At 39.8% G+C, this 27,171-nt stretch overlaps 1 protein-coding gene across 3 annotated transcripts in view; it reads left to right on the forward strand.

Annotated features, from left to right (window-relative positions):
• The window catches only part of SH3KBP1 (SH3 domain containing kinase binding protein 1), a 326,276-nt gene that overhangs the window by 197,535 nt on the left and 101,570 nt on the right, over positions 1–27,171 (forward strand). For all 3 annotated transcript variants that reach the window (XM_087427608.1, XM_087427607.1, XM_004435176.3), the window contains one exon: positions 25,530–25,605. In XM_087427608.1, coding sequence (XP_087283734.1) covers positions 25,530–25,605 — 76 coding nt within the window. The remainder of the gene's footprint in view (positions 1–25,529; positions 25,606–27,171) is intronic.

Here is a 27,171-nt window from a genome sequence, read left to right on the forward strand (position 1 = left end):
GTGCATGGACAAGGAGAGAGCATGGTTATGGAGAAGGGCTGGGTTTGGCTGGAGTGCAGGGGACGTGGTGGTGGTGGATGTGGGGAGTTGGAGAGGAGGTAGACCTCCTTCCCCCAGGGCTCTGCCAGCCCACTCACAAGCTGCGCTTCTGGGTGGACTGGTGAGTTGGTGGAGGAGTTCCGTTGGGCAGTGTCATGATCATATTGACACTTTAGGGAAATAACTGGGGAGGCACTGGGCAGTGTTGACTGGAGATGGAAGAGGAAGTAGCTGGGAGAGTTGCCAGCACTGGGACTCCATGGTTGATGACTAATTGGCCAGGCACCGGGAACTTCTAGTAGCTCTTGGAAAGGGGCAGATGGGCCCACCTCATGCACACTCTTTGAGTTGGGCCGCCGTAGCCTGGGTTGGCAGCAGAACTGACAGAAGAGCCAAGTTTCCTTTCAAAGAAAACTCTTTTGTGTGTTATGGAAAGCAAAAGCCAGGAGTCAGCATTCAACTGTCTTTGTTAATAGATAGACTAAGGATATAGAGATAACAAAAAAAATTCAGTTGGGAGGGCATTGTTAAATACATTTACATGCATATACTCATGAACATAATCATGTATGTCTATAAATCACACGTATATGTTTATTTAATATATATATACATTCAGCAAGCTTATCTTCCTAATTAGTTTTTTAATAAACTTTTTATTTTAGAATAGTTTTAGATTTATAGAAAGGTTGTGAAGATAGAGAGTTCCCACATACCCCACACCAGTTTCCTCTGTTGTTAACATCTTACATTAATGTGGTACATTTGTCACAATTAATGAACCAGTATTGACACATGATTATTAACTAAAGTTCATCCTTTATTCAGATTCCCTTTGGTTTTACCTGATGTCCTTTTTCTGTTTCAGGATCCCATCCAGGATTCCCACATTACGTTTAGTCGCCCTGTCTCCCTAGGCTCCTCTTAGCTGTGACAGTTTCTCAGACTTGCCATGTTTTTGATAACCTTAGCAATTTTATGAGGTTTTGCAGAACATCCTTAAATTGACATTTGCCTGATGTTTTTCTCGTGATTAGACCGAAGTGATGGATTTTTGGGGGGGGAAGACCACAGAGGTGAAGTGCCCTTCTCACCACATCATATCAAGGGTACATGCTGTCAACACGACTTCTTGCTGTTGATGTTGACCTTGGTCACCTGGCTGAGGTAGTGTTTGTCAGATCTCTCCACTGTGACGTTGTTCTGTTTTTTCTCTTTTACTGTATTCGATTCTTTGAGAAGAAGTCATTATGCGCACCTCACACTTAAGGAGTAGGGAGTTAAGCTCACCTCCTTTAGGGAGGAGTATCGACATGAATTATTAGGAATTCTTCTGTACAAGTGATTTGTCTCATCTCTCCCATCATAATTAGGTTTTGAGAAGGTGATTTCTTATCTGTTCTCTAAATTCCAAATGCTAATTCTGTAGCACTTGCATTGCACTTGCCATTTACAGCCTAGTGACATCTCCCACATTTGTTTTCTTGTGTGATATATAAACAGATTTATGTCTTATTTACCCAAGCAGATTGCAAATTCCTTGAGTACTAGGACAGCATCTTATTCAAAGCCCCTTACAGAATTGGGCACACTGCAGATCATTGTTAAATATTGAATAAATGGTTTTTAAATTAGCTTAATTAAAAAGTTTAAAAATTAACCATAGTTAATAACTAAAACAGGTCATCAGAGTCTCAGTATATGAGAATTGTGGTAAGGTGAGGCTACTCTTGACTTGGTATCCTGCTTTGTGAAGTCATCCTGAATTTGTAAGAGTGGCTAATAGCGTGCTTACTGTGTGCCAGACACTTTTATAAGCACTTTATATATATTACTTATTTCATCTTCCAGACAACCCTGTATCTTGGTGCTATTATCCCCGTTTTATAGATAAGGAAACTGAAGTGAACAGAGATTAAGGAAGTTGCTCAAGATCACACAAGTAGGAAATGGCCCAGCTGGGATTTTGATCTCAGACACTCTGACTCTAGAGTTTGGAACTCTTAACCACGGGGCTCTAAATTCATTGAAGTGGTGATTAAAAGGGTATTTCATTTGGGGAGAAAACAAGATTACTGTTTAAGTACTTTATTCCGATCTGTTAGGATACCACTGATGACATGGCTGGCAACAATCTTGCTGTATTTTTCCTAGGGGAAGCGTTTCTATAAAGCCACAGCTGTTTTTCCTTCTTCAGTTTTTTTCTTTTTTTAATGAGTAAATTTTGTGTGGTACAACTAATTTTATTTCTTTAAAATACAGACATTTTCACAATGGACATTTCTTATACAAACCATATTGTGGATATCTCTCACTCTCCAATCATATTATCTGTTGAAAGATAGTGGGCTTTTTATTTTCTCTCTGACGTTTTTAAACAGAAGTAGTTGCTGGGTCCTGCCAAATAAACACTCCTTCAGTGTGTTCCTTGTCCGAATGGTCACACCTGTGAGTCCCAGGAGACAGCCTAGATTCCTGCAGCGACGTAGGCGAGGGAGGAGGACTTCTCACGAAGCAGCCACCCAAGCCATGAATCGGCCCTGGCTTCCTGAACCATAAACAAATGCGAGCTTTGTTCTCCCCATTGCTCATTTGGTCCCAAGTATGACTCAGGGTTAGGCTGGGTCCCTCAGGCTCCGTGCCTTTGGCTGTTGGAAGGAAGTGGGAGGGTTCCAGGGTAGTTCTCGGACCTTTTCAAACTGGAGAGGAGGCTGACTACATGATGGGAGAAGAGGTATTGCTTTTTTTTTGCTTTTAGAGTCGTAGTAAATCCCCTTAACTTGTATCTTATCTATACTATTTTGTAACAAGACTTGTAATGGGTTTGCATTGGTGGGTTAAAATGAAGTGTGTGCCAGCTGGGATCCCCCATGGAGGGGAGCTGTGGCGATGCTAAGGGGGAACCTATAACGTGGAGGATTATTTTCTAAAGTCTGTGTTACACTGGAACTGTTGAGCTGTTTTAATCCCCCCCCCACCCCTTTGGTTAGTTCAACCATTAAATTTTTACAGATGTTTCCAATTTCTCTGTGTCTTAGGTTTTCATGTGCTCACAGTGCAGAGACTAATTTAAATGGGCAGTTTGCACAAGCAGTAACTGTTACACCATGTCACCGAGATGTTTAGCAATTACAGATGTTTATGTGGTAAACAAATCCGGCTCGCTCTTCACGTTAGCTTAGGAGAGAAGGATATGTCCATGCAAAGTGAGCCAGCCATGGGGCATTCACTCTTGGGGGGCATGGACATTTGGAGTTTTCCTTGTGAATGGAGAAGCTGTGAGTAGTGACTTCTGGGTGCTGTTGAACTGTTTTTTACAGAGGTAAAGATATTTGGCTAATTTTGTAGTAGTGAGCATTTATATTCATTTGCTCATATATAGAGTAAAATAAAGACACTAAATTATTTGATTTTCTAAAAGTTTGCTAGTAATAGGTGATCTTGTTTCTCTGTGAGTTGTTCATATTTGTCTACCTAAAAGCAGAAGTCTGTCATTTTCCAAACACAAAATAAAATTCCCTAGATAAACCACAGGATAAGTAAGGCTTATAATGTGTCATGTGTCTTCTATATTCCTGTCTCTCATTGAAAAAAATTTTAAAGGGGAGAGTTGGTGATATCTATAAAATATGTCCCTTTATATCTTTTTCTGTGACTTTAAATTATAATATTTTCAAAATTACAAGAAAGGAAAATAGCATGACAAAAAGGAAACACATCATTTTAACGCATTATTTTAAGAGTGGGAGGACTTCTTGAAAAGTTTTTTAATGGCGTCTGTTGCTTGCCTAGAAGGATGTGAGTGCAGGCAGCAGTTGGCTAAAATAAAAAATATCTTCATCTGCAATGGCTTGAGAAAATTTTCCTATTGAAAGATATCTTAAATTTGCTGATTATTATTGCTGGATGTCATCGTTCTGAGTTCTGAAAAGTTGAAATCAGAATTAGATATGTATATGCAAAATTCAGATGGTGACTCTTCATTTGGGAAATGAGTGAAAGTATGATTGATTGTAAGACGGGAACTATGGAAAAGTCTCAGCGATGGCGTTGGGCTCTCTCTCAGAAGCCTCCCTGGCTCCCTCAGGCTAGGGCCTGGAGATGGGAAAGGTAGCCCCTGGGACCCTTAAAGATTCTGTGACCTGTGAGCCTCTCGTTGCACTGTTGACTGCTCCCTGAACCCTTTGCTTGTTTGTTGCTCAAAATGGAAATAGCTCTGTTACTTCTCTGATTATAGGAGCTCTTTGCAATAATTATTATAATAAAAACTCACAGTTGAAGAATATGAAGAAATAAATAGAAATTGTCCTTAATTCTATTATCCAGGAACAACCATAGTTAACATTTTATACGTATCCTTCCAGACTTTTTTCCCCGAGCCTGAATGTGCATGCAGTACACACGTTACCCTTCATACTATAATGAGGTCATACTAAATGTCACCTGTTTTTAACATTTAACATATTATATATGGGCCCCCTTTTTCTGTCAGATAGCTGCATGGTCATCTTTAGAGTCTGCATCCATTGTAGGGATGCACCACCATTTTTTGAACCATTCCCCATGTGATAACTAGTAAGGTTGCTTCCACATTTTAAATATTAAAAACAATATTTTTGTATATGCATCATTATGCCTTCCCTGATTATTTCCTTAGGCTGAATTTTTTTTTTGTGAGGAAGATCAGCCCTGAGCTAACATCCGTGCTAATCCTCCTCTTTTTGCTGAGGAAGACTGGCTCTGAGCTATCATCTATTGCCAATCCTCCTCCTTTTTCTCCCCCAAAGCCCCAGTAGATAGTTGTATGTCGTAGTTGCACATCCTTCTAGTTGCTGTATGTGGGACGCGGCCTCAGCGTGGCCGGAGAAGCGGTGCGTCGGTGCGCGCCCGGGATCCGAACCCAGGCCGCCAGTAGCGGAGTGCGGGCACTTAACCGCTAAGCCACGGGGCCGGCCCCAGGCTGAATTTTTATAAGAGGAATTTCCAGGTTAAAGGCTGACAATTTTGGTTGCTTTTGTTTTAAATGAAGATAACCCAAGTATATGGTAAAAAATTCCAGTAGAACAGAAGTAAGACTTTCTCAATCCCACACACTCAGCTTTGCTTCCCAGTAGAAATCCTCGTAAAAGCTTTCTATGTACTCTTGTAGAAATGTAGAATATTTTTATTGTGGTAAAATATGCATAACATAATACCATTTTATGTATTTTCAAGTGTACAATTCAGTGACATTAAATACATTCACATTGTTGTACAACCATCATCACCAGAACTTTTTCATCTTCCCAAACTGAAACTCTGTACCTATTAAACACTAACTCCCTATTCCCCCTTCCTCCTAGCAATCACCAACATTATAATATTCTACTTTCTGTCTCTATGAATTTGACTACTCTAGGTACCTCATATAAGTTGAGTCATAAAATATTTGTCCTTTTGTGTCTGGCTTTTTTCACTTAGCATAATGTCTTCAAGGGTCATCCATGTTGTAGCATGTGTCAGAATTTCTTTCCTTTTTAAGGATGGATAATATTCCATTGTATGATATATCACAATTTGTTTATCCATTCCTCCGTTGATAGACATTTAGATTATTTCCACTTTTGGGCTACTGTGAATAATGCTACAGTGAACATCGGCATACCGATACCTGTTTGAGTCCCTGCTTTCAATTCTTTTGGGTATATCCCCTGAAGTGGAATTACTGGATCATATGGTAATTCTATTTTTAATTTTTTGAGGAACCTCCATACCATTTTCCACAGTGGCTGCACCAATTTACATTCCCACCAGCAGTGCACAAAGGTTCCAGTTTCTCCACATCATTGCCAACACTTGTCATTTTCTGTTTTTTTTTTTTTTTTTTAATGTAGTAGCCATCCTCATGGGTGTGAAGTGGTATCTCATGGCAGTTAGAGTTGGTGTTTATCATGTGTTCACGTTGCCTATCACTAAGAGGAAAGGATATTCTTCTTCTTATCTTAGAAGGATGAGTTGAGGAAAAAGTCTTCTGTCTGAGAAGCCCCATTAACTAGCAGATCAGTCACACAGTCCCAAGAGATTGCTTAAAGGAAGGACTGGGTCCCCCTGTTCCCACAGCCCCTGAAGAAAAGATGAGTGGAGAGCCCAGGTAGTTGCTCGCTTTCAGAGGTTTAATGGTGACCAGGACTGCTGCTTCTCACTTAGCCCCACCCAAAGGTTTATGGAGAGTGGATTCAAAACAGTTCTTTTGAGAAAAGATGAATTTCTCTTTTGCACTATTGTTAATTCTAAATGATAGTACTTGATTCATCTTACAGAGGGGAAAGCCAGGTTTATGATTGATTTTCTCTCCTCACTTTCTGCTCTGGAATTCCTTGGGGATAGGAAATGAAAGTCCTTCCTTTTACACATTATTTGCTGAATTGTTAATTTGATTCATTTGATATTATTCAGTGAGGTGGACTGAAGTATCTATAAGTATTTCATTGTGGCTCTCTTTTGTACTTTATTTATATTAATAATTATTCCATAATATTTATAATCCTGAAGTTTGCAGATACTTTTGGTTCCTGAAATTCAAGGTTTTAAAAATTTCTGTGTGGCCATTGAAGTGATCATGCCTATGTCCCTAGCTTGTCCTTTTCTCTCTGATATTCTCACTAGTTGTAAAATGATATTCTAGACAACTGAGTTGCAGGGGTATGGAGTAAGTTTAATGCTCTATGAAAACTGGCAACTTTAAAACAAGCTATCCAGCTTACTTTGACTGCATGGTGGTGTGTCTTTTCTTACATTTAAAGAATTTAGATCACAGATATCAGTCAGCAACTGATTTTGTACTTTTCTGTGGCATTGGAGGCCATTTAAGAAGTACAAGATGACTAAGAAGGATGTGCAACTATGACATGCAACTATCTACTGGGGCTTTGGGGAGAAAAAGGGGAAAAAAATGAGGAGAATTGGGAATCGATGTTAGCTCAGGGCCGGTCTTCCTCAGCAAAAAGAGGAGGATTGGCATGGATGTTAGCTCAGGGCTGATCTTCCTCACAAAAAAAAAAAAAACAGAAGAAGAAGTACAAGATGGTAGCTTTATTCTCAACTCAGCCTCTTAATGTTGGAGGCCAGATCTCAAATAAATGTATACCCCTAAATGCTCTAGAAACAAATGGAAACATAAGCACAATAACCCTACTTACACCTCTAATAGAGATTTCTCTCTCTCTAAACCTGAGCTGTAAAATTAACAATTCACAAATTAAGAGTATACTGGAATTGCCTTAAAAGCCATTTCTTCATCAAAAGGCCATCATTAAGCCATTTCACGGATGGCCTGTGACTCAGGAGTGTAACCTCAATTAAACTTATCCTTGAACTTTTAGAAATAGAATAGGCAAGTTTGGAAAATGGAAGGCAGATATTTGGGGTCTCTATCATTTGGAAGCCTTATTTCTGTTTTGCTCATTTAAGATGAGGAAGTTAGAAGTGATAAAGATGGATTTACTGCCTCATTTTATTTTTTTCTTCTTTCACTTGCTAAGCATTTTCACCCACCAGTGATTTTAATGTTTTGCTCCATTTGTTTTGGTAGCATCTGCTCAGTCTGTTCTTTTATTTTGACTTCTTAGTTGGGTTTCTCATTTTCTTTCTCCACTAGAAGCAGCTTTTCTGAAACTTCTTGGGTAGCTTTTCTAGACTATTAACAAAGTTGATAATAAGGAAGTGATGATGTAAAGTGTCAAGATTTTAGATCCTACGGTAGTCCAAATTTGTCCTCTTGGTACAGTGCTTAGCACTGTCTAGTTACTGCATTGGGAGAGCTGGACGCATTATATATCTTATATGTCTAATTTTAGAGTTACTTTATTTTGCTTTGAACCCTAATACTTCCTCTACATTCAGGCATTGTTGAAAGTAGAGAAAGTAGACTTGCTCATGATTTAGAATCCTATTTTTTCAAGTGATGGGAATACAGATACTTTTGTTTTTCGATTCAGAAGAGGCTGAAACGTTACAAAGCTGGGAACTGTATGCCCACACATGTAAGTAATCTGCCTAAGCAGTACATGTCACATGGTCTATTTACAATATAGAGGTGAGTAGAATGTAATTGAGGGGCGATCATTACTGTGCTTTCCAGTCAAGGGTTATAGGATCTCTGACATTTTGGTGTAATTTTTGTATTCATTGCCCAAGAGTTCAGACAACTCTGGGTTTTTCCAACTAGAGCCTTTACTCATAGGTCATTAGGTAGGGGAGGAGAAAAGTGGTCCAGATAAGAGATGACAAGGGGTCTTGAGAAAATTAATGTGAGGCTAAAAGAGATACAGCTGGTTCAGGGGCGAGATCACTATTTCCAAGGACTAAAATGGTTTTATGGGGCCATAGAGCTGTATATTTGTGTGTAGCTCAACCTTGACTTTAGTCTAGAAAATCTATATGAAATGAAGATTCCAATGTGGGTTGATCATCTTGTCATGAAATTGAATGACTAGAAAGAGGCAGGGGTATCCTAAGAGGCAATGACAGAAAGCAGTGAATGAAGATGGTCAAGAAACTAGAAATCAGGAGCTGTGGAGAGACTATGGTCATTGTGGCAAAGAGAGAAGGCTAAAAAGAGTTCAGGAAGAAATGAATTATGTGGAGTTTGACGGTTGACTGTTCTCTGGTCCCACTGATGGCTGAAAAAAGGGGAGCCCCCTTTAACTTGAGGCATGGCGATCAGGTTGGGAATAAGGGAGAAGTAGCCAATACTGAGAGCTGATAAATTCTTCCTTGTCCTATGGTGGGGAGGATATGGAAATCTGTCACTGAAAGTCCCTGTAGAATTGGATACATAACCATCTGAAACCCATCTGTCTGAAATATAGTAAGTATAATAACTTGGAGTAGGGAATGGATTATAGACTCCAGAAGTACCGTCCCTGGTCTTTGTCTTCCTTTGTCACCGTCTTCCGTGAATCTGTACTGTTTTCCCTATGCGGAGCCAATAGTGAGTCTTTGTGCAAGGTGCAGAGAGGAGTTGCTGCTTTCAGGAACTCACAAGTGGAGAGCACTGAAATGAACATTCTCTGTTGTAATAGGAAAGGAGAAGGAATTTCTCAAGACCAGAAAATGCATTAATTGGGATATTTTACTGTGCATATTGTCTTCCCCACTCCCCCCATAAAAAACCAAAATATACCTTTTAAAAAATAACATATAACCATAAAAAGCACCATTTAAGAAAGCACATGATTAAAATAGGTGATTTCATGTTTTGTTTTTTAAATGACGGTTTTCTTCCCATCTATTTTGTATGGTTTGGTGTCCTTATGTATGTTACAGAGAAAGGAGAAGAGAATGGGGAAATATTTTAGTACAGGGAAATGAGAAGATGAAAAATTAGTGATGAAAGGCATACCATTTGTTCATATGGTGAGGATCTAGTTTGCCTAAAACTCATCAGGCATCCTAAAGAGAATTTACAGCCTTAAGAGAACTCTTTTTCCTCCTAAGACTTGCTGCTAAACTGAAGTTAAAAATGGATGAATGAATGAATGAATATGAATGACAGCCAAGCACAAACTGAATTGAACTTTTACTCCAGCAGACCAGAAACTATTCTACAGAAAGGTTTCTCTTAAAAGTATGTCTATTCAATCCATCCACACCCCAAACTTGAATCCCATAAAAAAAATCAGGCTTGATTTTTGAAAGGCAGCAAAATCAAAGTATGTTCACGTTAAGTGGAGGTGATTGTCAAATAGCTAAGAAATGATGATAATTGTGAAATCTGTGTGATTTTAAGATTATGTAATAACCTTAAGTAAATAGTTCTAAGAGCAGGGAAAAAAATGAAATCTCAAAATTTGGGGGGCCTGGTTTTTATCACATTTGTTTTTTCTGCCATTTGAGAAACTTTGTAATAATTACTTTGGTTTGTGTTTAAAAAGCGTTTTTACTTGTGAAGAACTGCTAGAAAACTGCAAATAATTAAGCTATGGGCCCTACACAAATAGATCACACCCATTAAGTCAATACTTCTTCAAATACTGGGAAATGAGGAATCTATAAGCCTCGTCTTTGACCATACATGAAAACAATTTCATAGTAAACTCAACTCTTTTTTTTTCACTCCCTTTCACACATATGAATAGGAATTCATGGGTTTACTTAGAAGAGCAGGAAATATATTTTTTGACTTTAAAAACATTTGATACTTTATTTGGAACAACATTAATTGGAAGTGACTGTATATCATCTACTTAGTCACTGAGAATATGAACTGGTGAATAACTATAAGTAAAGGGTGATGATAAATGGCAGGGAATGCTCTATATGGGTGGTGTCTTGTGAGTTACCATCATGACTCATTTTACATCTGATATTCTTAACATCCTTACTAATGACTTGGAAAAGGAAATAGAATGACGCACTAATGAAAGCTGCATGTGATTTCTGGTTAGAAGGTGTTGCAAATCAAGTCAGACCTTATGGAAAGACATCAATAATGTGGAGCAGGAGATCATCCTGTCTAGTTATATTGGTGTACATTGTTTCCTTAAAACTTTATTTTTTTCTGATTATAAAAGTAATAACTGGGGGCTGGCCCCGTGGCTTAGCGGTTAAGTGTGCGCGCTCTGCTGCTGGCGGCCCGGGTTCGGATCCCAGGCGCGCACCGATGCACCGCTTCTCCGGCCATGCTGAGGCCGCGTCCCACATACAGCAACTAGAAGGATGTGCAGCTATGACATACAACTATCTACTGGGGCTTTGGGGGAAAAAATAAATGAATAAAAAAAAAAAAGTAATAACTGGTTTGTAGAAACACTGGAAAGTAGAAAAAAAAGTCAAAGAAAGTAAAAAGCACTATAATATAATCACCGTGGGGCAACCACTGTGAACATTTTTTTGTATCTACTTTCAGTCCTTTTGCCATACATTTTTAACTGGTTGAGATCATACCACACACATGATTTTTTTTTCACACACATAATTGTGCATCTTTTTCACTTAGCATTATATAAAAGTTCCCATGTCGTTACAAACTTGTAGTAAACGTCTCTTTAAAAGGCTGTGGAGCAGCTATGACATACAACTATCTACTGGGGGTTTGGGGGGAAAAAATAAAATAAATAAGATCTTTAAAAAAAAAAAAAAGGCTGTGGAATGTTCAGTTTTAAGGCTCTAGATACCTAGAAGATCTGGAAGAACTGGAATTTGGTGGTTGCATTGAGTCTCCTCAATATTATGTTTCAATCTTCCATATTACAGCTGACAGCAGAACATATTTTCTTGAAAATATAAAAATAAAAATAACGTAGGGAAGCAGTTTGGCTTGTGGACTGCGTGGTGGTAGGCACTCCACAAATGTTTGTTGAATTTAATGTATAGGGTCCAAACAGGATTCCAGTTGTCCCTTCCTTGCTGATGTTGAAAGAAGCCTTTAAGAGCAGCTTTTGGCAAGAGGCCTGGCTGCTTCCAGGTAGAGGACTGTGAATTCAGCTTTTCACGTCTAAGTGTCTGTCAGTAATTTCCACAGAAATGTGTACCACGTGAGTTTATGGTCTCCTTTGGGCCCTGTTGATTGACTGCCTTGGGAGTGGTATCTGTTTGGCCTAGCGATTTAGGATTTCTTCATCCATTATTGAATAGATGCCAAGCTTTGTAAAAGATGGCTCGGGGTGATTTTCTATGGTGGTGTGTTTGCTCCTGAGTATCAAAATTCTCAATAAAAGGCTTTCTGTTCTTTGACAACAGGCCGTTTTTCCCAGACACACGCCTTGTTGTTTTTCCATCTTTAACAGTAGATACCAGTTTGGATGCGGCCAGAAGCAGTTGGCATGGGCCCCTGCTTGAAGGGGCTTCTGGGATGGTCTTCCGGCCACTCGCTGTAGGGTGCCTCCTTAACCGGAGCTTTATTGACCTAAAAGCCCTGTGGGTTGTCAGCTCTGCCCTCGTTGTTTCTCCTATTTTCTTTGTTCTGTCTGCTTTTCCTCCCAGGCAATGACTATATGGTGATGGCTGTTGCTTTTCTTCCTTGCTTATTTTTCAGAATTATTGCTCTCCTCCAAGCTTGTCTCTGCTGTGTGACTGTCTTGTAAAAGTTGCTTCATGCTCTCTAGTCCCCAAGCAAAGGAGCAGGGCAGTTACCCTGGTGTTTTAAAAAGCTGTTGTAATCGGAACGGCCATTCTTTGTAACTAGATTCATAAAGAGGCATTATGATGATTGATTTTTTTATTCAGTAAAATTCAATAGTAGTAATAATGGCTAAGCACTTTATATACATTTTTTTCCATTTTATCCTCCTAGAAAATCTATGAGGTACACATTATTGTCTCCATTTCAGACAAGGAAACTGAGGTATAGAGAGGTTAAGTAACTTGGCAAAAATCTCATAGCAGTTAAGTCTGTGCTCTTAGAGAGGATTCCTACTTAATATTAATTTACTCTTACCGCTAGATGTTATCGTGAAAGGAGGGACAGGTTTATTTGTTCCATTTTTATATCCCTAGCACCTAGAAAATGCATTGCACATAGTACTTTCTCCATAAATCTAAGTGTTTTTCAGGAAAGTTGAATTTATTGTTGACTGAAGTAATTGACAAATATTTAGTACTTCCGATGTGTAGCACACATTGAAGCTAACAAAGATTATCAAGACACAGTCCTTGCCTCCCAGCACTTACATTCCAGTCAGTTAAATAGACACATACATAAGTAGCCTTAAATACAAGGCAGAGGGGAGTGAATACTGTTCCAGAGATTCAAAACAAGTTCAGTAGGAACATGGGGGAGGTGAGAGAGAATTCTAATGCTTGGCATTTAGGATATTTTCATGGAAGACACACAATGTGGGTTCACCTCTCATTGTTGAATATGTCTTAGTAACTTGTAACTGGGGTGCCCTGAGCTTAATTTGTTCTCTCTTTGAGGATCTCCATTTTGAAGGACTCCATGGTCATCTTTCTAAGTAGTCCACTCTACGTCTAGAAGATATAATCAATGTGTACCTGACCTCTGGGTATATTTAGGAAGTTCCTGTTTTGAATAAGTATGTGACTTGAATTTGTCCTTTCTAATAAAAATAAAATATAAAGATAATATCATTGAGTTGTTAACTCTTGATGCAGTTTTCTCTTCCCTTCTTCTGTAAAATCGGAGAGCCCAGATGATTAAAAAAGGAGTAAGTGTTATTCTTCAGGAATCTATGGAACAGGTGATGAAAGTAAAGGATGAGCCCTACAGTAGTAAAGCCAGAGCTATTTAGCATTAGCCAGATTTAGAGATTGTCTTTATGGAGGCCGTAGGTTATCTTTCTTAGAGGTGGAAGGAGTGTTTCCTGTAAGACTGAGGTGAGTTTCTGGACAAAGATGGCTTTGTTCTCTAACTAACTTCATTAGATGCTGTCTGGACTGCTGATTTTGTGAGTGAATATTAAGTATCAGGATATCAGAGCCTCATCAACAATTTCTGGCCATTCTAGTCAACATTCGTATGTAGAGAGAGGCTTGGAAAGAGGGGTATACCCTAAGCCCTTTAAAAAAAAATTGTGGTAAAATATACATAACATAAAATTTACCATTTTAACCACTTTTAAGTGTATAGTTCTGTGACATTAAGTACATTCACATTGTTATGCAACCATCACCACCATCCATCTCTGGAACTCTTTTCATCTTGCAAAACTGACTCTGTACCCAACAACTCCCATTCCCCCTGCCCCTAGCCCCTGGAAACCATCATTCTACTTTCTGTCTCTATGAATTTGACTACTCTAGGTGCGCTCTGTGGAGTCATACAGCATTTGTCCTTTTGTGACTGGCTTATTTCACTTAGCATGATGTCTTCAAGGTTAATCCATGTTGTAGCATGTGTCAGAATTTCCTTCTTTTTAAGGCTGAATAATATTCCATTGTATGCCCTAGCCTTTTAAGTAGCAGTTTTACTTGAAAACAAAATAATAAAACATGGCTCCAAGTATTACCTCTTTTCTGATTGAAACTATTTCATTTCCCTTCCTTACTCTGAAGGACAGAAGAGCTTCCCATTTTTGTCTCTAGCTTACGACATTTTTGGAGGCATATTTGACTAAACTGTTTATTTTAAAATTGTCAGATTAGAAAGATGCTTTTTCATATGTGTCAAGAGCTTCTTATGTGTCTCTGTTTTTTAAAAAAATATTTTAGTTTTCAAATGGTAGATTGATTGGTGTTTTAACAGTAAGCTAGCTATTCAAAACTATCACAGGCCTACTATTTTTTTTACTAAACGTCATCGCACCAGCATCAGCACTGAGAAACAAATGCACTGTGATTCTTCACATTAGGATATGTTCTCCATGGTGCTTCCCTGAGCCCCTGTGTCTGGCTCTTTTGCCTCTCTAGTCAGGGTCTGAACTTAATGTCGTTCTTTGCACATCACTGGCGCTCAATACTTATGTAGAATGCGTATATGCAGAGTCAAGAACATAACAGAGTTTGGTATTTTTTCCTCTCTATTCAAACCAGTTCATAATGATGGATTTATCCCTTTGGTGACTATGAAGTATGGATAGGTCAGTGGTCTAATGTTTCTCAAACCTCTCTTCTGTGTTCTTCATTTCACTGCCTCAGTTGGATTATTGTGTCAACCTCCTGATTATCTTCTTGACTTTTGCATGTCTTTTCCTTTCTTCTTCATTCCTCCCAATGCCATCAGATCGTTGGTCTTAAAGTCACAAATTTGATCATGCCACACCTCTGCTTACTACCAGTTGCCTTTAAGATAAAGCACAAACTGTAACATTGGCCCCAGCTTACCTTGCTGGCCTCCTGGCCCAAGCAGCTGTCCCTGCCTTCACTTCCAACTACAAACCCTACCAACTCCCACCCCTGTTCCGTGCTGTGAAGTCCCCATTCTCTGCATACATTCTTGCCTTCACTCCTGCTTTTCTTTAGCTAGAATACTCTTGCCACCATTCTTTACCGGAAAATTCCTACTCATCCTTCAGAATTTAACTCAAGCCTCATCATTGCTGTGTGGCTTATTTCCCCATGTAGAATTGTTAATGGCTGTTTTTTTCTCATCTATACACACCTTTATTGTAGTGTTTATCTCTTTACACTGAGATGCTCTGTTAGTGAGCCAGTCTCCGCTGCTAAATTTTAAACTCATTAAAGATGTAGGACTCTGACCATCTTAACTTTGTATACCCAGCCTCCAGCCTAGATCATGACTCATGGTAGTTTCAGAAAAGAATGCTGAATGAATAAATAAATAAAACCAAAGGAAAGAAGGAGAAGGAGAAGGAGATAGAGGCAAATCTTCACTTTAGAGGTATAAAGGAAAGCTGATAAGATGTGTCTTTGCCCTCAAGTATCTCATACATGTAAAAATGTCACGATCAAGTGTGGGCTGCATATCGGTAGAAAACATTACTGAAAGCTGCTTAATTTAGCCAGCTGGACTTTAGTTGAACCTTAAAGGTGAGATAGGATTCAAATATACTGGGGGAGGAGGTGCCATCCCAGGCAAGGGGAATAGCCTGGACTATGTCATGATTGAATAAGTCAAAATATTTTAGATCTGGAAAGGATCTTTGTATGTTAATTGAATTCATATGGCTACTTTATAGGAAAATTAGAACTTGGTCCACATATGTACAGCAAGTTTCATGTTAAAGCACTGGATAACAAAACTCAAACCAGCCCGTGATATTTACTCCTGCCATACCATCCTTCTCTCTCCCTTACCTGTTCTTGTCTTAAATTCTCCAAATGCATCTAAAAAGAAGGCATTGTTAATCAAAAGGTAAAACTAATCCTTAGGTAGAAGGAAGGTTTAAGATTTCCTTTCATCTGTCATAACACCAGAAAATAGTCTTTTAAAGCATAATGGTGAATTGTGTTTTGCCAAAGTGGTATATGAAATGGAAATTTACTTTGGTTTGTTCATTCTCTGTGAACAAGATGATCCTACAACAAAATAGCATGCAGTCTCCTCTCTTGGGAACAGTGGGGGTAAAATATAAACAGTACTGTCAGACGTTTGGAGAGCTGGTTTCTGTGATTTTAATGTTGTCTAAATGTGAATTCTCTACCTCATTGAGCACTTAAGTAAGTTTTGATTCATTCTTCAACACTGTGTTTCCCCAGCATGAGTGGAAGCCCCTACTAAAACTTTAAAAGTTATTTTGCTTTGACAAAGAGAAAATCCTACCCCTCCTGTGAGTGTGTTGTGTGGTTCTTTCCAGTTTTTTAGGGCATGGTCTCTAGAGGTATTCAAAAAGCAAACAAATGAACCAAATGATCAGATCCTGGCAGAAGTTAAGGTACATGAAGATGATAGAATTTGGCTCAAATTCTCAGATACATCTCTCTACTGATGCACATGCGTGTCTCTGAGAGACAGAGTGTATATATGTGTATGTGTGATATACAAATATAAAACAGACTTCATATATGTGTGTTCAGTAGAATGATAGATACTAAAGTTTTTATTAGACTGATCAAAAGAGTAAACCCTGGAAGACCTAATAGAAGCATCTAAGATGGGATTAGATGTTTTGTATTCAGGGAAAGTTTGCTGTTAGTCTTAAGAGCACAAGAGGAAGATAGCAGCCATTGAGAGGTATGACAAGTTGCAGCAATTGGAAGTAAACCCTTGAATTTCTTCAGGACTTTGGGAATTTACATGAACAGCCATTAAGAAGCAGTATATAAGTACAAAAACAGACACATAGATCAATGGGACAGAATTGAAAGCCCAGAAATAAAACCACACATATACGGACAGCTAATTTTCGACAAAGGTGCTAAGAACATACAATGGAGAAAGGAAAGTCTCTTCAATAAATGGTGTTGGGAAAACTGGACAGCCACATGCAAAAGAATGAAAGTGGACCATCTGCTATCGCCATTCACAAAAATTAACTCAAAATGGATCAAAGACCTGAAGGTGAGACCTGAAACTATAAAACTCATAGAAGAAAATATAGGCAACACACTATTTGACATTGGTCATAAAGGAATCTTTTCGGATGACATGCCTACCCAGACTAGGAAACTAAAGAAAAAATAAACAAGTGGGACTTTATCAGATTAAAGAGCTTCTACAAGACAAACGAAACCAGAATCAAGATGAACAGACAACCCACCAGCTGTGAGAGAATATTTGCAAAACATACATCTGACAAGGGGTTGATCTCCATAATATATAAAGAACTCACACAATTGAACAACAAAAAAATAAACAACCCGATCAAAAATTGGGCAGAGGAAATGAACAGACACTTCTCCAAAGAAGATATACAGATGGCCAATAGGCACATGAAAAGATGTTCACCATCACTAATCATCAGGGAAATGCAAATCAAAACAACACTAAGATATCACCTCACGCCTGTTAGAATGGCTATAATCACCAAGACAAAAAACAACAAGTGTTGGAGAGGATGTGGAGAAACAGGAACCCTCATACACAGCTGGTGGGAATGCAAACTGGTGCAGCCTCTATGGAAAATGGTATGGAGATTCCTCAAAGAATTAAAAATAGAGATGCCCTATGACCCAGCTGGATAGATTCCACTACTGGGAATCTATTCAACGAACCTGAAATCAACAATCCAAAGAGGCTTATGCACCCCTATGTTCATTGCAGCATTATTCACCATAGCCAAGAAGTGGAAGCAACCTAAGTGTCCCTCGACTGACGATTGGATTAAGAAAATGTGGTATACATATACAATAGAATACTACTCAGCCATAAAAAGAACAAAATCGTCCCATTTGCAACAACATGGATGGGCCTGGAGGGTATTATGTTAAGTGAAGTAAGCCAGAAGGAGAAAGACAAACACTGTATGATCTCACTCATATGTGGAATATAAACCAACACATGGACAGAGAAAACTGTATTGTGGTTACCAGGGGCAATGGGAGTGGGGGATGTGCACAAGGGGTGAAGGGAGTCATATATATGGTGATGGACAAACAAAAATGTACAACCAAAATTTCACAATGTTAAAAAAACTATTAAAACATCCATAAAAAATAAAAATAAAATAAAAACGGAAAAAAAAGAAGCAGTATATATTCTGAGTGCTTTGAAGTAGATATAGTAAGGAGTGATGGTGGAGGGTGATTAAAATTCTTATGGGAAATCAAATGAAGCAGTTTGAATTGGGAAATAGGATCCTTGTCTAGAAAACTATTGAAATAGTTCCTGTGATAGTAACAAGGCTCTAGGCTGGGGTCAAAGTGGAAGGGATGAATCTGACAGCAGAGCCTTGGGAGGGGTTTGATATGGGAAGGTGCAGTAAGAGGGTAATCAAGGGTGGCTTCCAAGTCGTGGGTCTAGAAGATGGAGAGGATGAGCAAGAGAATTTAGGAAGTGGAGGTGGTGATGTTCACCCCACTATTTCATAGACTACTCATTCTTATGATGTGTTAATAGGTGTCACAAGAAGTAGGAATTCAATGTCAGATAAGTTTGGAAAACACTGAGATAAAATTAAGGATAAATCTGAGCCAGCACTGATGGCCTAGCAGTTAACATTCAGCGCGCTCTGCTTTGGCGGCCCCAGTTCGGTTCCTGGGCTCAGAACCACACCACTCGTCTGTCAGTAGCCATGCTGTGGTGGCAGCTCACATAGAAGAACTAGAAGAACTTATGACTGTGCACAACTATGTACTGGGGCTTTGCGGGGAGGAAGAAGAAAAAAAAGGAGGAAGATTGGCAACAGATGTTAGCTTAGGGCAAATCTTCCCCTGCAAAAAAAAAAAAAAAGAAAAAAAAAAAAAGTAAAAGCCCCTTAGACTTCCTATTAAAAAAAAAAGGATAAATTTAAACAATAACTACAGGACTTCTCAGAGCCTTTAATATGCTATTATGTGTGGATTAGACCAAGTATTCTGTTTCCCAAATTGTGGGATTAGGTGTTTTGGCGGTTGGTTGCTTGGTGGAATATCTTGGGAAAATGATTTCAGAACAAAAGAATGGTGTGTGTGTGTGTGTGTGTGTGTGTGTGTGTGTGTGTACACATACCTGGATGATAATGATTCCCCAAGTGAGGGTCTTTTGATCATAATAGATAGGAACTTGAGAGAATGTGAGGGAGCAGGCTAGGATGAATATTTGGAAGTCACGGGCAGAAAGATGTCCACCAGAAACATGGCTGAGATTGGATTCTTCTTTATGGTAACCAATAATTAATAGGAGGTTGGGGGCATGTGTGTGGGAACAGGGGAGTAAGGCAGGGGCAGCAGAGGCCTAGAAAGACATCTTGGACAATGTGTTGTCACCAGAGACCAGACTGGAAAGAGCTGATACATGGCAGTGACTAAAACAGTGGGGCTCCAAGACGGCCTCCTGGTCCGGTTTGCCAAGGAGGACATCTCCTCTTACTTACCTGCTGTGTTGTGGTAGGATGCTAATGCCAGGGCAAAGGGGCAGTGAGTAGCATCCCCAAACTCCCTGCTCCATTCAACAAACACTTACTGACTCTTTGCTTTGTGGAGATAAGAGAATAATTAACATCTAGGTCCTGCTCTTAAGGAGAGCACTATTTCTGAAGAGAAAGGGGGAGAAAAGCAGTTAAACCTCTAAGTGTAATAGAGTTAACAAATGCTTCTAAAGCAGCTATGAATCTGATGAAGTCTTTAACTATGATTGGACAAAGAGGTTTTTTTTTTTTTAATAATTTTATTTATTTATTTTCCCCCAAAGCCCCAGTAGATAGTTGTGTGTCATAGCTGCACATCCTTCTAGTTGCTGTATGTGGGACGCGGCCTCAGCATGGCCGGAGAAGCGGTGCGTCGGTGCGCGCCCGGGATCCAAACCCCGGGCTGCCAGCAGCGGAGCGCGTGCACTTAACCACTAAGCCACAGAGCCGGCCCCTGGGCAAAGAGGTTTAATGTAACGAATTATTGCTAACTTTTCTAGACAACCAGGGAAATAAACATTATATGAATAACTCTAAGTCTTAAGCTCAATTTCATAATCAGAAGATTACTTTTTAAATTTTATTTTTTTCTTATAGCCAAGTTTAAAAATAGTCAGTTGAAGCATGCTCCTTTGGAGAAGTCACAATTGACATAGTGGTATGTGAGGTATTTCAAAGGTAAGCAGTGGACCTACAAATATATTTTTTCTTTTACGGGACTATGCATTTCATTTTTAAAATTTTGAGTTGTATTTTACTTTGACATATCTTCTTTTAATATCAAACAGTTTAAGCTGGGCCAACCAAAGGCGGGCGAATTGACAGTTGCTAATGTAAATTTCCCAGCGAGGAGAAAAGCCTTCCTTTAGAAGCGCACAGACGCTTCATTGTAAGGACGCTCCTTTGTGCTAGTTCTCTTCTGGCTCTGACAGGAGCTGGTTCAAGCGGCCTCTGCTCTGCTCTTACCAGTCCCTGCTGAGCACCAAGAAGACTTTTCATAATACCATCAGTCATAGGTGTTCGTGGAAGGAGCATGTAAAAATACTGTAAATATAAAAAGTTTACAGTGAGTTGTTATAGCAGTTTGTGTATCTTTCTGAGTTATGGTGGTAAATGAAAGCTGAAGGTTTGTGGGTGTGGTCATGTATAGATACTGTTTTGTCCCTCTTCCCATCACTGTTTCCTGGAGCCTATATCTCTCTGCATCCTGTATATGACCAGGATTTGGGATGACCATGCTGAATGATTGGGCACCCCTCAACACACCACTCTGGAGAACCTGAAGAATTGCTGATTCAGTGTTTACAATGATGTTCAGTATCCTTCAGCCTTTCGCCTGCTTCCCTGCCTCACGTTGAACGGGTGCTTAATAAATCTGTACTGAACAGAAAGGGAAGGAGTACTGTTAATACTAGTGTAGTAAAAGGAATGCCTTCAGAGAGTCATCTTTTATCTGGTATTTTACCAGCTATTTGAAAAGTTATCTCTTGTGTTTGGCTTTGTGTGAGCACTTGAGTAATGTCTATGTATAGCTTCTCAGAAGATCACCCTCTTCTAGAATAGCCGTTGGAAAGCCTGCTCTACCCACAGAGGGGCTTCACCAGCTACTAGAATGCAGAGGGCTCTCTCCCTGCTCCCCCTACCCATCGAAACTGGTTGCCTTTGTGATTTAAGAGTTGTGTGTGGTATTCTTAGAGAGGAGACTTTCAGAGATGGGACTTAAACTTCCTTCTCCTTAGCATTGTCCTATAATTACAATTTTTTTACACTCAAAGTTCGCTTCTGTTTGCATCTGAATTAGAAGAAAGTCAGAGTGGTTTTATGCTTGATTAGAGCAGGATCCTGGTCTCATGCTTCAGCAGTCACAAAGAGAAACATATATTAGTCATTAAGGAACTGGGTTCCACTGGACTTGAATCCAGTAATTGTCTTTCTTACAAGCATTAGTTTCTTCATTTTGGCAAAGCAAAGAAAAAAAAATTACTTGCTTCACTAACTGAAATCATATGGGCGTTATCTGTCCTGATGCTGTATTATCAGATTTTATACAACTAGGAGTATATATGATGTTCCTACTGTACACAACCCACCCCCCCCAACTTTATTTAGTACTTGTGTCAAGAGAGCTAACAGGAGAGGGACTTCTGGTATTAAATATTCAGAGGAATGAATTTTTGAGTTATTTATTTTTAAAAATCAGATTTTAAATAGAGATTGGGATGTGGTAGGAGAGACAGAAGTTGACACCAACCTGGCAATTACTATGTGTTGAAGTAGATCGATACCAATAGTCTGTCTATAGAGATTTCAGCTCCATACAGCTGTCCATATGTTCACCACTGCCAGGCCAAGCAGCAGCTTCTGAGTTGGGGGACAAGCAGCCCAGAGTAACGTGGATGTGGGTGCTAGAAAGTCTTTAGCCACAGCACAGAAGAGAGGGAACGTTGGGCTGAGCTATGGAGCAGAGCCTGAGAATCTGTTCCTTCAGAAGGCATATGGTAAAATGGGCCTGTTTTCAGATCTCTTAGGAGGTGAAAGAGCTGTGTCCTGAGCGGTGTCAACACAGCCCCTAAGTGTGTGGCCCGTGCTTGTCCTGGATAAGCCATCTTCTATATGGTACCCAGGAGGGCAAGAACTCTGAACTCTGCTGAGGAAGCCGTGAGTGGAGATGCTGAATCCTCTTCCAGAGCCACTGCAAGCCTAACATCCTTCTTTGCCGCCTACAAGGTGGATGAGAGATGTAGGGATATGATTCCCCGATTTTTCTGTGCACTTAGGCCTGCATCGTAGCTGACCTTCAATTATATATGACCTATGAGTGTACTGGAGCTAGGCATGGCTTTCAGGATGCGTGCCCTTTAAAAGTTGAGTTTCTGTTCCTTTTTAGCCCAATGGACCAAAGATGTTTTCTGAGGTAGAAGAAGCTGGAAGCCCTTTGTCTTTGTTCTTGTATTTAGAAGAAGGGCAGGGGATAGAGGTTCTCAAATGGGGTGTTTGGAAAGGTGTGGGGTGTTTGGGGTGGAGGCAATGACAGAGGATCACTACCGGCTATTAGTGGGCAGGAGCAAGGGGTGTTAAATGTCCTTTAGTGTGTGAGACAGTCTTCTACGATGAAGAAATGTGCCACCTAGAATGCCAGGAAAGGGAAACACCATGAAGGAGCAGCAGGGCTTGGCTCTCCCTGAAGGTTAGTACAGTCATGGGGATCCGCCCGCTTGGCCTTCGAGGTAGTCCCAGCCCAGATTGGCTAGATATGGTCTTTCATTTTTGGTTCAAAGCCATCTTTCCATCTGTTTGTCCATCCGTCCATCCATCCATCCTTTCAGTACTCCTTTGGTGAAGGGTCTCATGGCGACCTGTGCTCCCCCCCTTTTTCCCTCAGTGATATTGTCACATTGTCTGCTCTTCTAAACCCTAGTTCTTCTCTGAACTGACTCATTTAGTAATAATGACAAAATTCTTATGCCAGTTAAGAATAGAGAAGGTAGAAGGCTTTTGGTAGAAGAAGAGAGAGAAGAGAAGAAGAAGAGTGAAAGAGATGTTTTATAATCTATCTAGGTATGAGAATAGGCACCCAAGTTGTTAATCCAAGAAAAGATATTTGGTTAGTACTAATGGAATCCCTCCTACATCTAGGTCAGTGGTTCTCAAACTTGAGTGTGCATCAGAATCCCCTGGAGGGTGTGTTCAGACAGAGACTGCCAGGCACCATCCCAGAGTTTCTGACTGAGAAAGTCTGGGGCGGGGCCTGGGAATTTGCTTTACTAACAAGTTCCCAGGTGATGCTGGTGCCACTGGTCTGGGGACCACACTTCTCCAGGTCTAGGTCCTAGAGAAGAGAGAAACACCCGAACAGTTCCCATCTCTGGGACACCCTGAGGACCAGGGTGAGAGGGGAGGAACTTGCCTGACTCTAGACCTTCAATCATAGCCTATGAAGAAGAAGAAGAAAGAAATTAAGGTCTAGCAGCCCCAGAAGATGAGTGCAGTATCAGGTTCACCATCACTCCTGTGGCTGGGATCCACATAGAGGCCAGTGTGCTGTATTTTCTGAAACAGCAAGGAAAAAGAACAGAGTAGGCTTTGCTTTCTTGTGCTTTCTGTACGGAAGTGAATGTATTTAACCAGTGGCCTTGCTTAATGTCTGTTAGCTTGGATGGCCTGGTAAACCAGGAGACGGTGGGCAGCACTTCCTTTTCTTACCAAATAAGATGGAGTTGTAAAAATATACAACCTGTGAAGGTTTCTCGCATCTGGTTTAAACCCCAAACCATTGGATGTCTCATTTTTTTCAGGAAAGGAAACTAAGTCAGGATTGGGCATAGGGTTGACTATGGTAGCTTTCTGATTTCCTCTCTCCACTGTCAGTAATCACTGAAGTATTAATTGTTTTTATTTTCTTCTTCCTAACGTGTTAATAATAGTGATGCTTTATTCTGGTCCCCAAAAGGGGAAAACAAAGAGATTGACTGGGATGCTGTTGGAAGTGTGAACAGGAATATGAATGACACTTTGAGAGCATCTATTTTTACTGTCAATTCCTGATTTTTCAAGATAATTCTAAGAACACTTTTTCATCAAATTTGACCTCATGGCCAAATAACAACAAGCTTTTTTCCTCCTTGATGTTTCCTTGGAATCACGAAATGTTTTTAGTTTGAGTACTTAGCAGCAGTTGAGGGACGGGATAATATTTTGAGTTTCATTTTTTATCCAATATAGAAAGCCCTGTGGCACTAAATAAAAATGTCACCATGTAAAATGTAAAGGCTTTCTGTCACAAATGTTTTTAAAAATTCATGAAGGGCTAAGGATTTGATTTATCTTATCCTCTTTCTGTGATTTATTCATATTTAATGTTAGTTTCAACATTTGAAGCATGAAGAACTTTTTTCAAGTTAAAAACTGTGGTGAATTGGTTTTATTTGAAGAAACATTCCACTGTGCCAGTTTTTGAATTCCTCAGTTCATTCCTCTTATGTGTTCAAGGGGCAAGATATGTTTGGTTTTCCCAGTGACTGGAATTCTCACTGGGGAAACCCTTCATTGTTGGGGAGGTTGATTGACCCAGCTACTTGGTTTTGACAGCCGTTTCCCTGGTATCAATAGACGTTTTCCTAGGGCATTCATCATGATCACACAAACGTGGCGGCAAAGGAGAAGAGTGAGAACAGATCTCATCTTTGGAACTATTGTTTTGTTTGTTGTCTTGTTTTTTCGTTTTTGTTACTTTGAGCCACTGAGTTGCCTGTGTTTTAGGGAACATCTTTAGTCAGAGACAATATCCAGTCTTTTCTATGGATGGCTCATAAATAATGAATGATAGTAGAAATAGCTTTGAATGAATGAAAGAAAATGAACTCAAAACAAACTCATAATGTTTTTTTTAACTAGTAAATAGACGCGTAGAGTGCGGCATTGGCTTTTCTCAAAGCCCTGGAGGGTTAAAAGGCTGGTGGATAGGGAGCTGCCAGCCCTCCTTCTTCTACCTTTGGGGCAGATAGACCTGTCCTAGAGGACACGAGCATGTGTACTCAGACCCTGCGGGGACGGTTTAATTTCAAATGGCTAGAAGGAGATGCAGAAAGGCGCTGTTGCCCTGGACACTCTGGCTTCTGCCTGTCCTTCCACCTGCCTCTCTGTCCTTCTGGCCCTCCATCCTTTATCCCCTCCTCCTTTCTGTCTTTTTGTTCATTGCCTCTTACTACCATTCTTCCACTCTGCAGGCACTTTTGAGCACCTCCTCTAGGCCAGGTGCTATACCTCCATAGGTTTAGTCAGCTTCTCATAAAATGAGGGGAAATGTACCTATTTTCTCTGCTGAAAATAATCAGCCTTTTAATAAGAACATCAAGGAAGAATGAGAAGAAAAGGTACTGAGTGCCTACAAGGATAAAGCCCTTCTTACCTGGTTTTCTTACTTGTTTGTCATTGAGGTTCAGAGCCATTGTGGAATGGCAGCCAATACACAGGACAGTGCCAAAACTTAAATGTGTGATTTCTAGAACCAGTTGTGAGCATTTCACCATTCCAATCTTGATTTTATTCCTTTGCTTAATGGAGAGAATCATCTTTTTAAGTAAAATCATCTTTTTTTCCCCTCAGACTATTGGAAAGAAGTTACCTCCAACTACAGCAACTCCAGACTCGTCAAAAACAGAAATGGACAGCAGAACAAAGAGTGAGTTTCCTTATTTATCCATTTTACATTTGAAAGCAGTTAAGTGTTTTCCAACAATTGAAATGCTTTTGAAAAAATCCTTATATAATCTTAGTGGCTTTTTAAAACACATCATAAAAAATGCACACAAGTGTGTTTCGTGAAGTCCTACCAGTAGGATGGGCACAGGTTAGATTCAGAACTCTTGGGAGTTTTCTCCTTTATGGAACGTGGTTCTTTCCTGCCCTATGTATCTGGCCCATGTGCAGAGCCAGGGTTTATCCATATCTACCCAGAGCACTTTGCATAGTTCAGGAGGCAGAAAGATTCTAGAGAATGGCAATTTGAGCAATTTAGGGATTCACAGGCCTTCAAGTCAGAGAGGCCTTATCTTTTAGCCTAACTACTCAGCCAACATTCCCAAACCTTGACTTGCTGCCAGCATCCTCAGCACATCTCTGCTTGAATCCCTCTAGATAAAAATTTCTTCTGTTGAGCCAGATATGCTCTTCCTGTAATTTTTACCCACTGGTTCTAGTCTCTAGGTCTATATTGATATTGGCCCGTTTTTCTCCCAACAACCCTTTAAGTATTTGAGCACAGTGGTCTCCCCTAGACCTTCCCAAAAGTCAGTGTTCCCAATTCTAGAGTTGCCAGATAAAATACAGGATTCCCAGTTACATTTGAATTTCAGGTAAACAATGAATAATTTTTGGTTATAAGTATGTCCCAAGCAGTATTTGTTGTTTATCTGAAATTCACATGTAGCTGGGCATCCTGTATTTGTATTTGCTAAATTTGGCAACTCTCCATTTCTTTTAGCCATTCCTCCAATAACTGGGGCATGCTGAATGTGCTCTAGTCAGAAACGAGTAGTTCAATGCCTTCTAGGCATTTTATTTTGTTGGTTTTTTTTTAGCTTCAAATTTCCTTATGAGGATAATGTGGACAGGCTACTAATCTAGTTTGGAAAGCCAATGATTAAGAGAAGAGATATCATACATATATAATTATGATTACTATAAGAACAAGCATAGATTTATTATTTTAATTGCAGAATAATATACCAGGAGCTCCATTTGCAGTGCAAAACAGATAGTTTTGAGAGCAAATAAGGGGTATAGTCTGAGACATAAGAAAATGCATTTATGGGACTTACCAAGCCAAACGTGATGGTTTAGAGAAATAAATTCATGGATGATATAGATGCAGATGCTAGAGCTCTGTCTTAACATTTAAGGTTCAGATGAAGTCTACATGGCTTCCATCTGTTAATGGTACAATCAGACTCCAGATAATAGACAGAAAGCCCACTAGTCTAATGCCCAATCCAGGGGTTCTTAAACTTGAGTGTGCCTCAGAATTACCTGGAAAGTGGTCCCCACCCTCCAGATTGCTGGGCCCTACCTCCAGAATTTCTGCGTCAGTAGGTCTGGGGTGAGACCTGAAAATTTGCTTTTCTAACAAATTCCCAGGTGCTGCTGCTCCTGTTCTAGGGCCTACACTTTGAGAACCACTGTTCTGAGCTTATAAATATTCCTAAGGAGAAAGTGGCCCTGCATTTATTCAAGCAGGTTATAGGCTTAT

The sequence above is a fragment of the Ceratotherium simum genome, chromosome X (genome assembly GCF_057802395.1).
Source record: "Ceratotherium simum simum isolate JZ-2026a chromosome X, ASM5780239v1, whole genome shotgun sequence".
In the NCBI taxonomy this organism is placed as follows: Eukaryota; Metazoa; Chordata; class Mammalia; order Perissodactyla; family Rhinocerotidae; genus Ceratotherium; species Ceratotherium simum.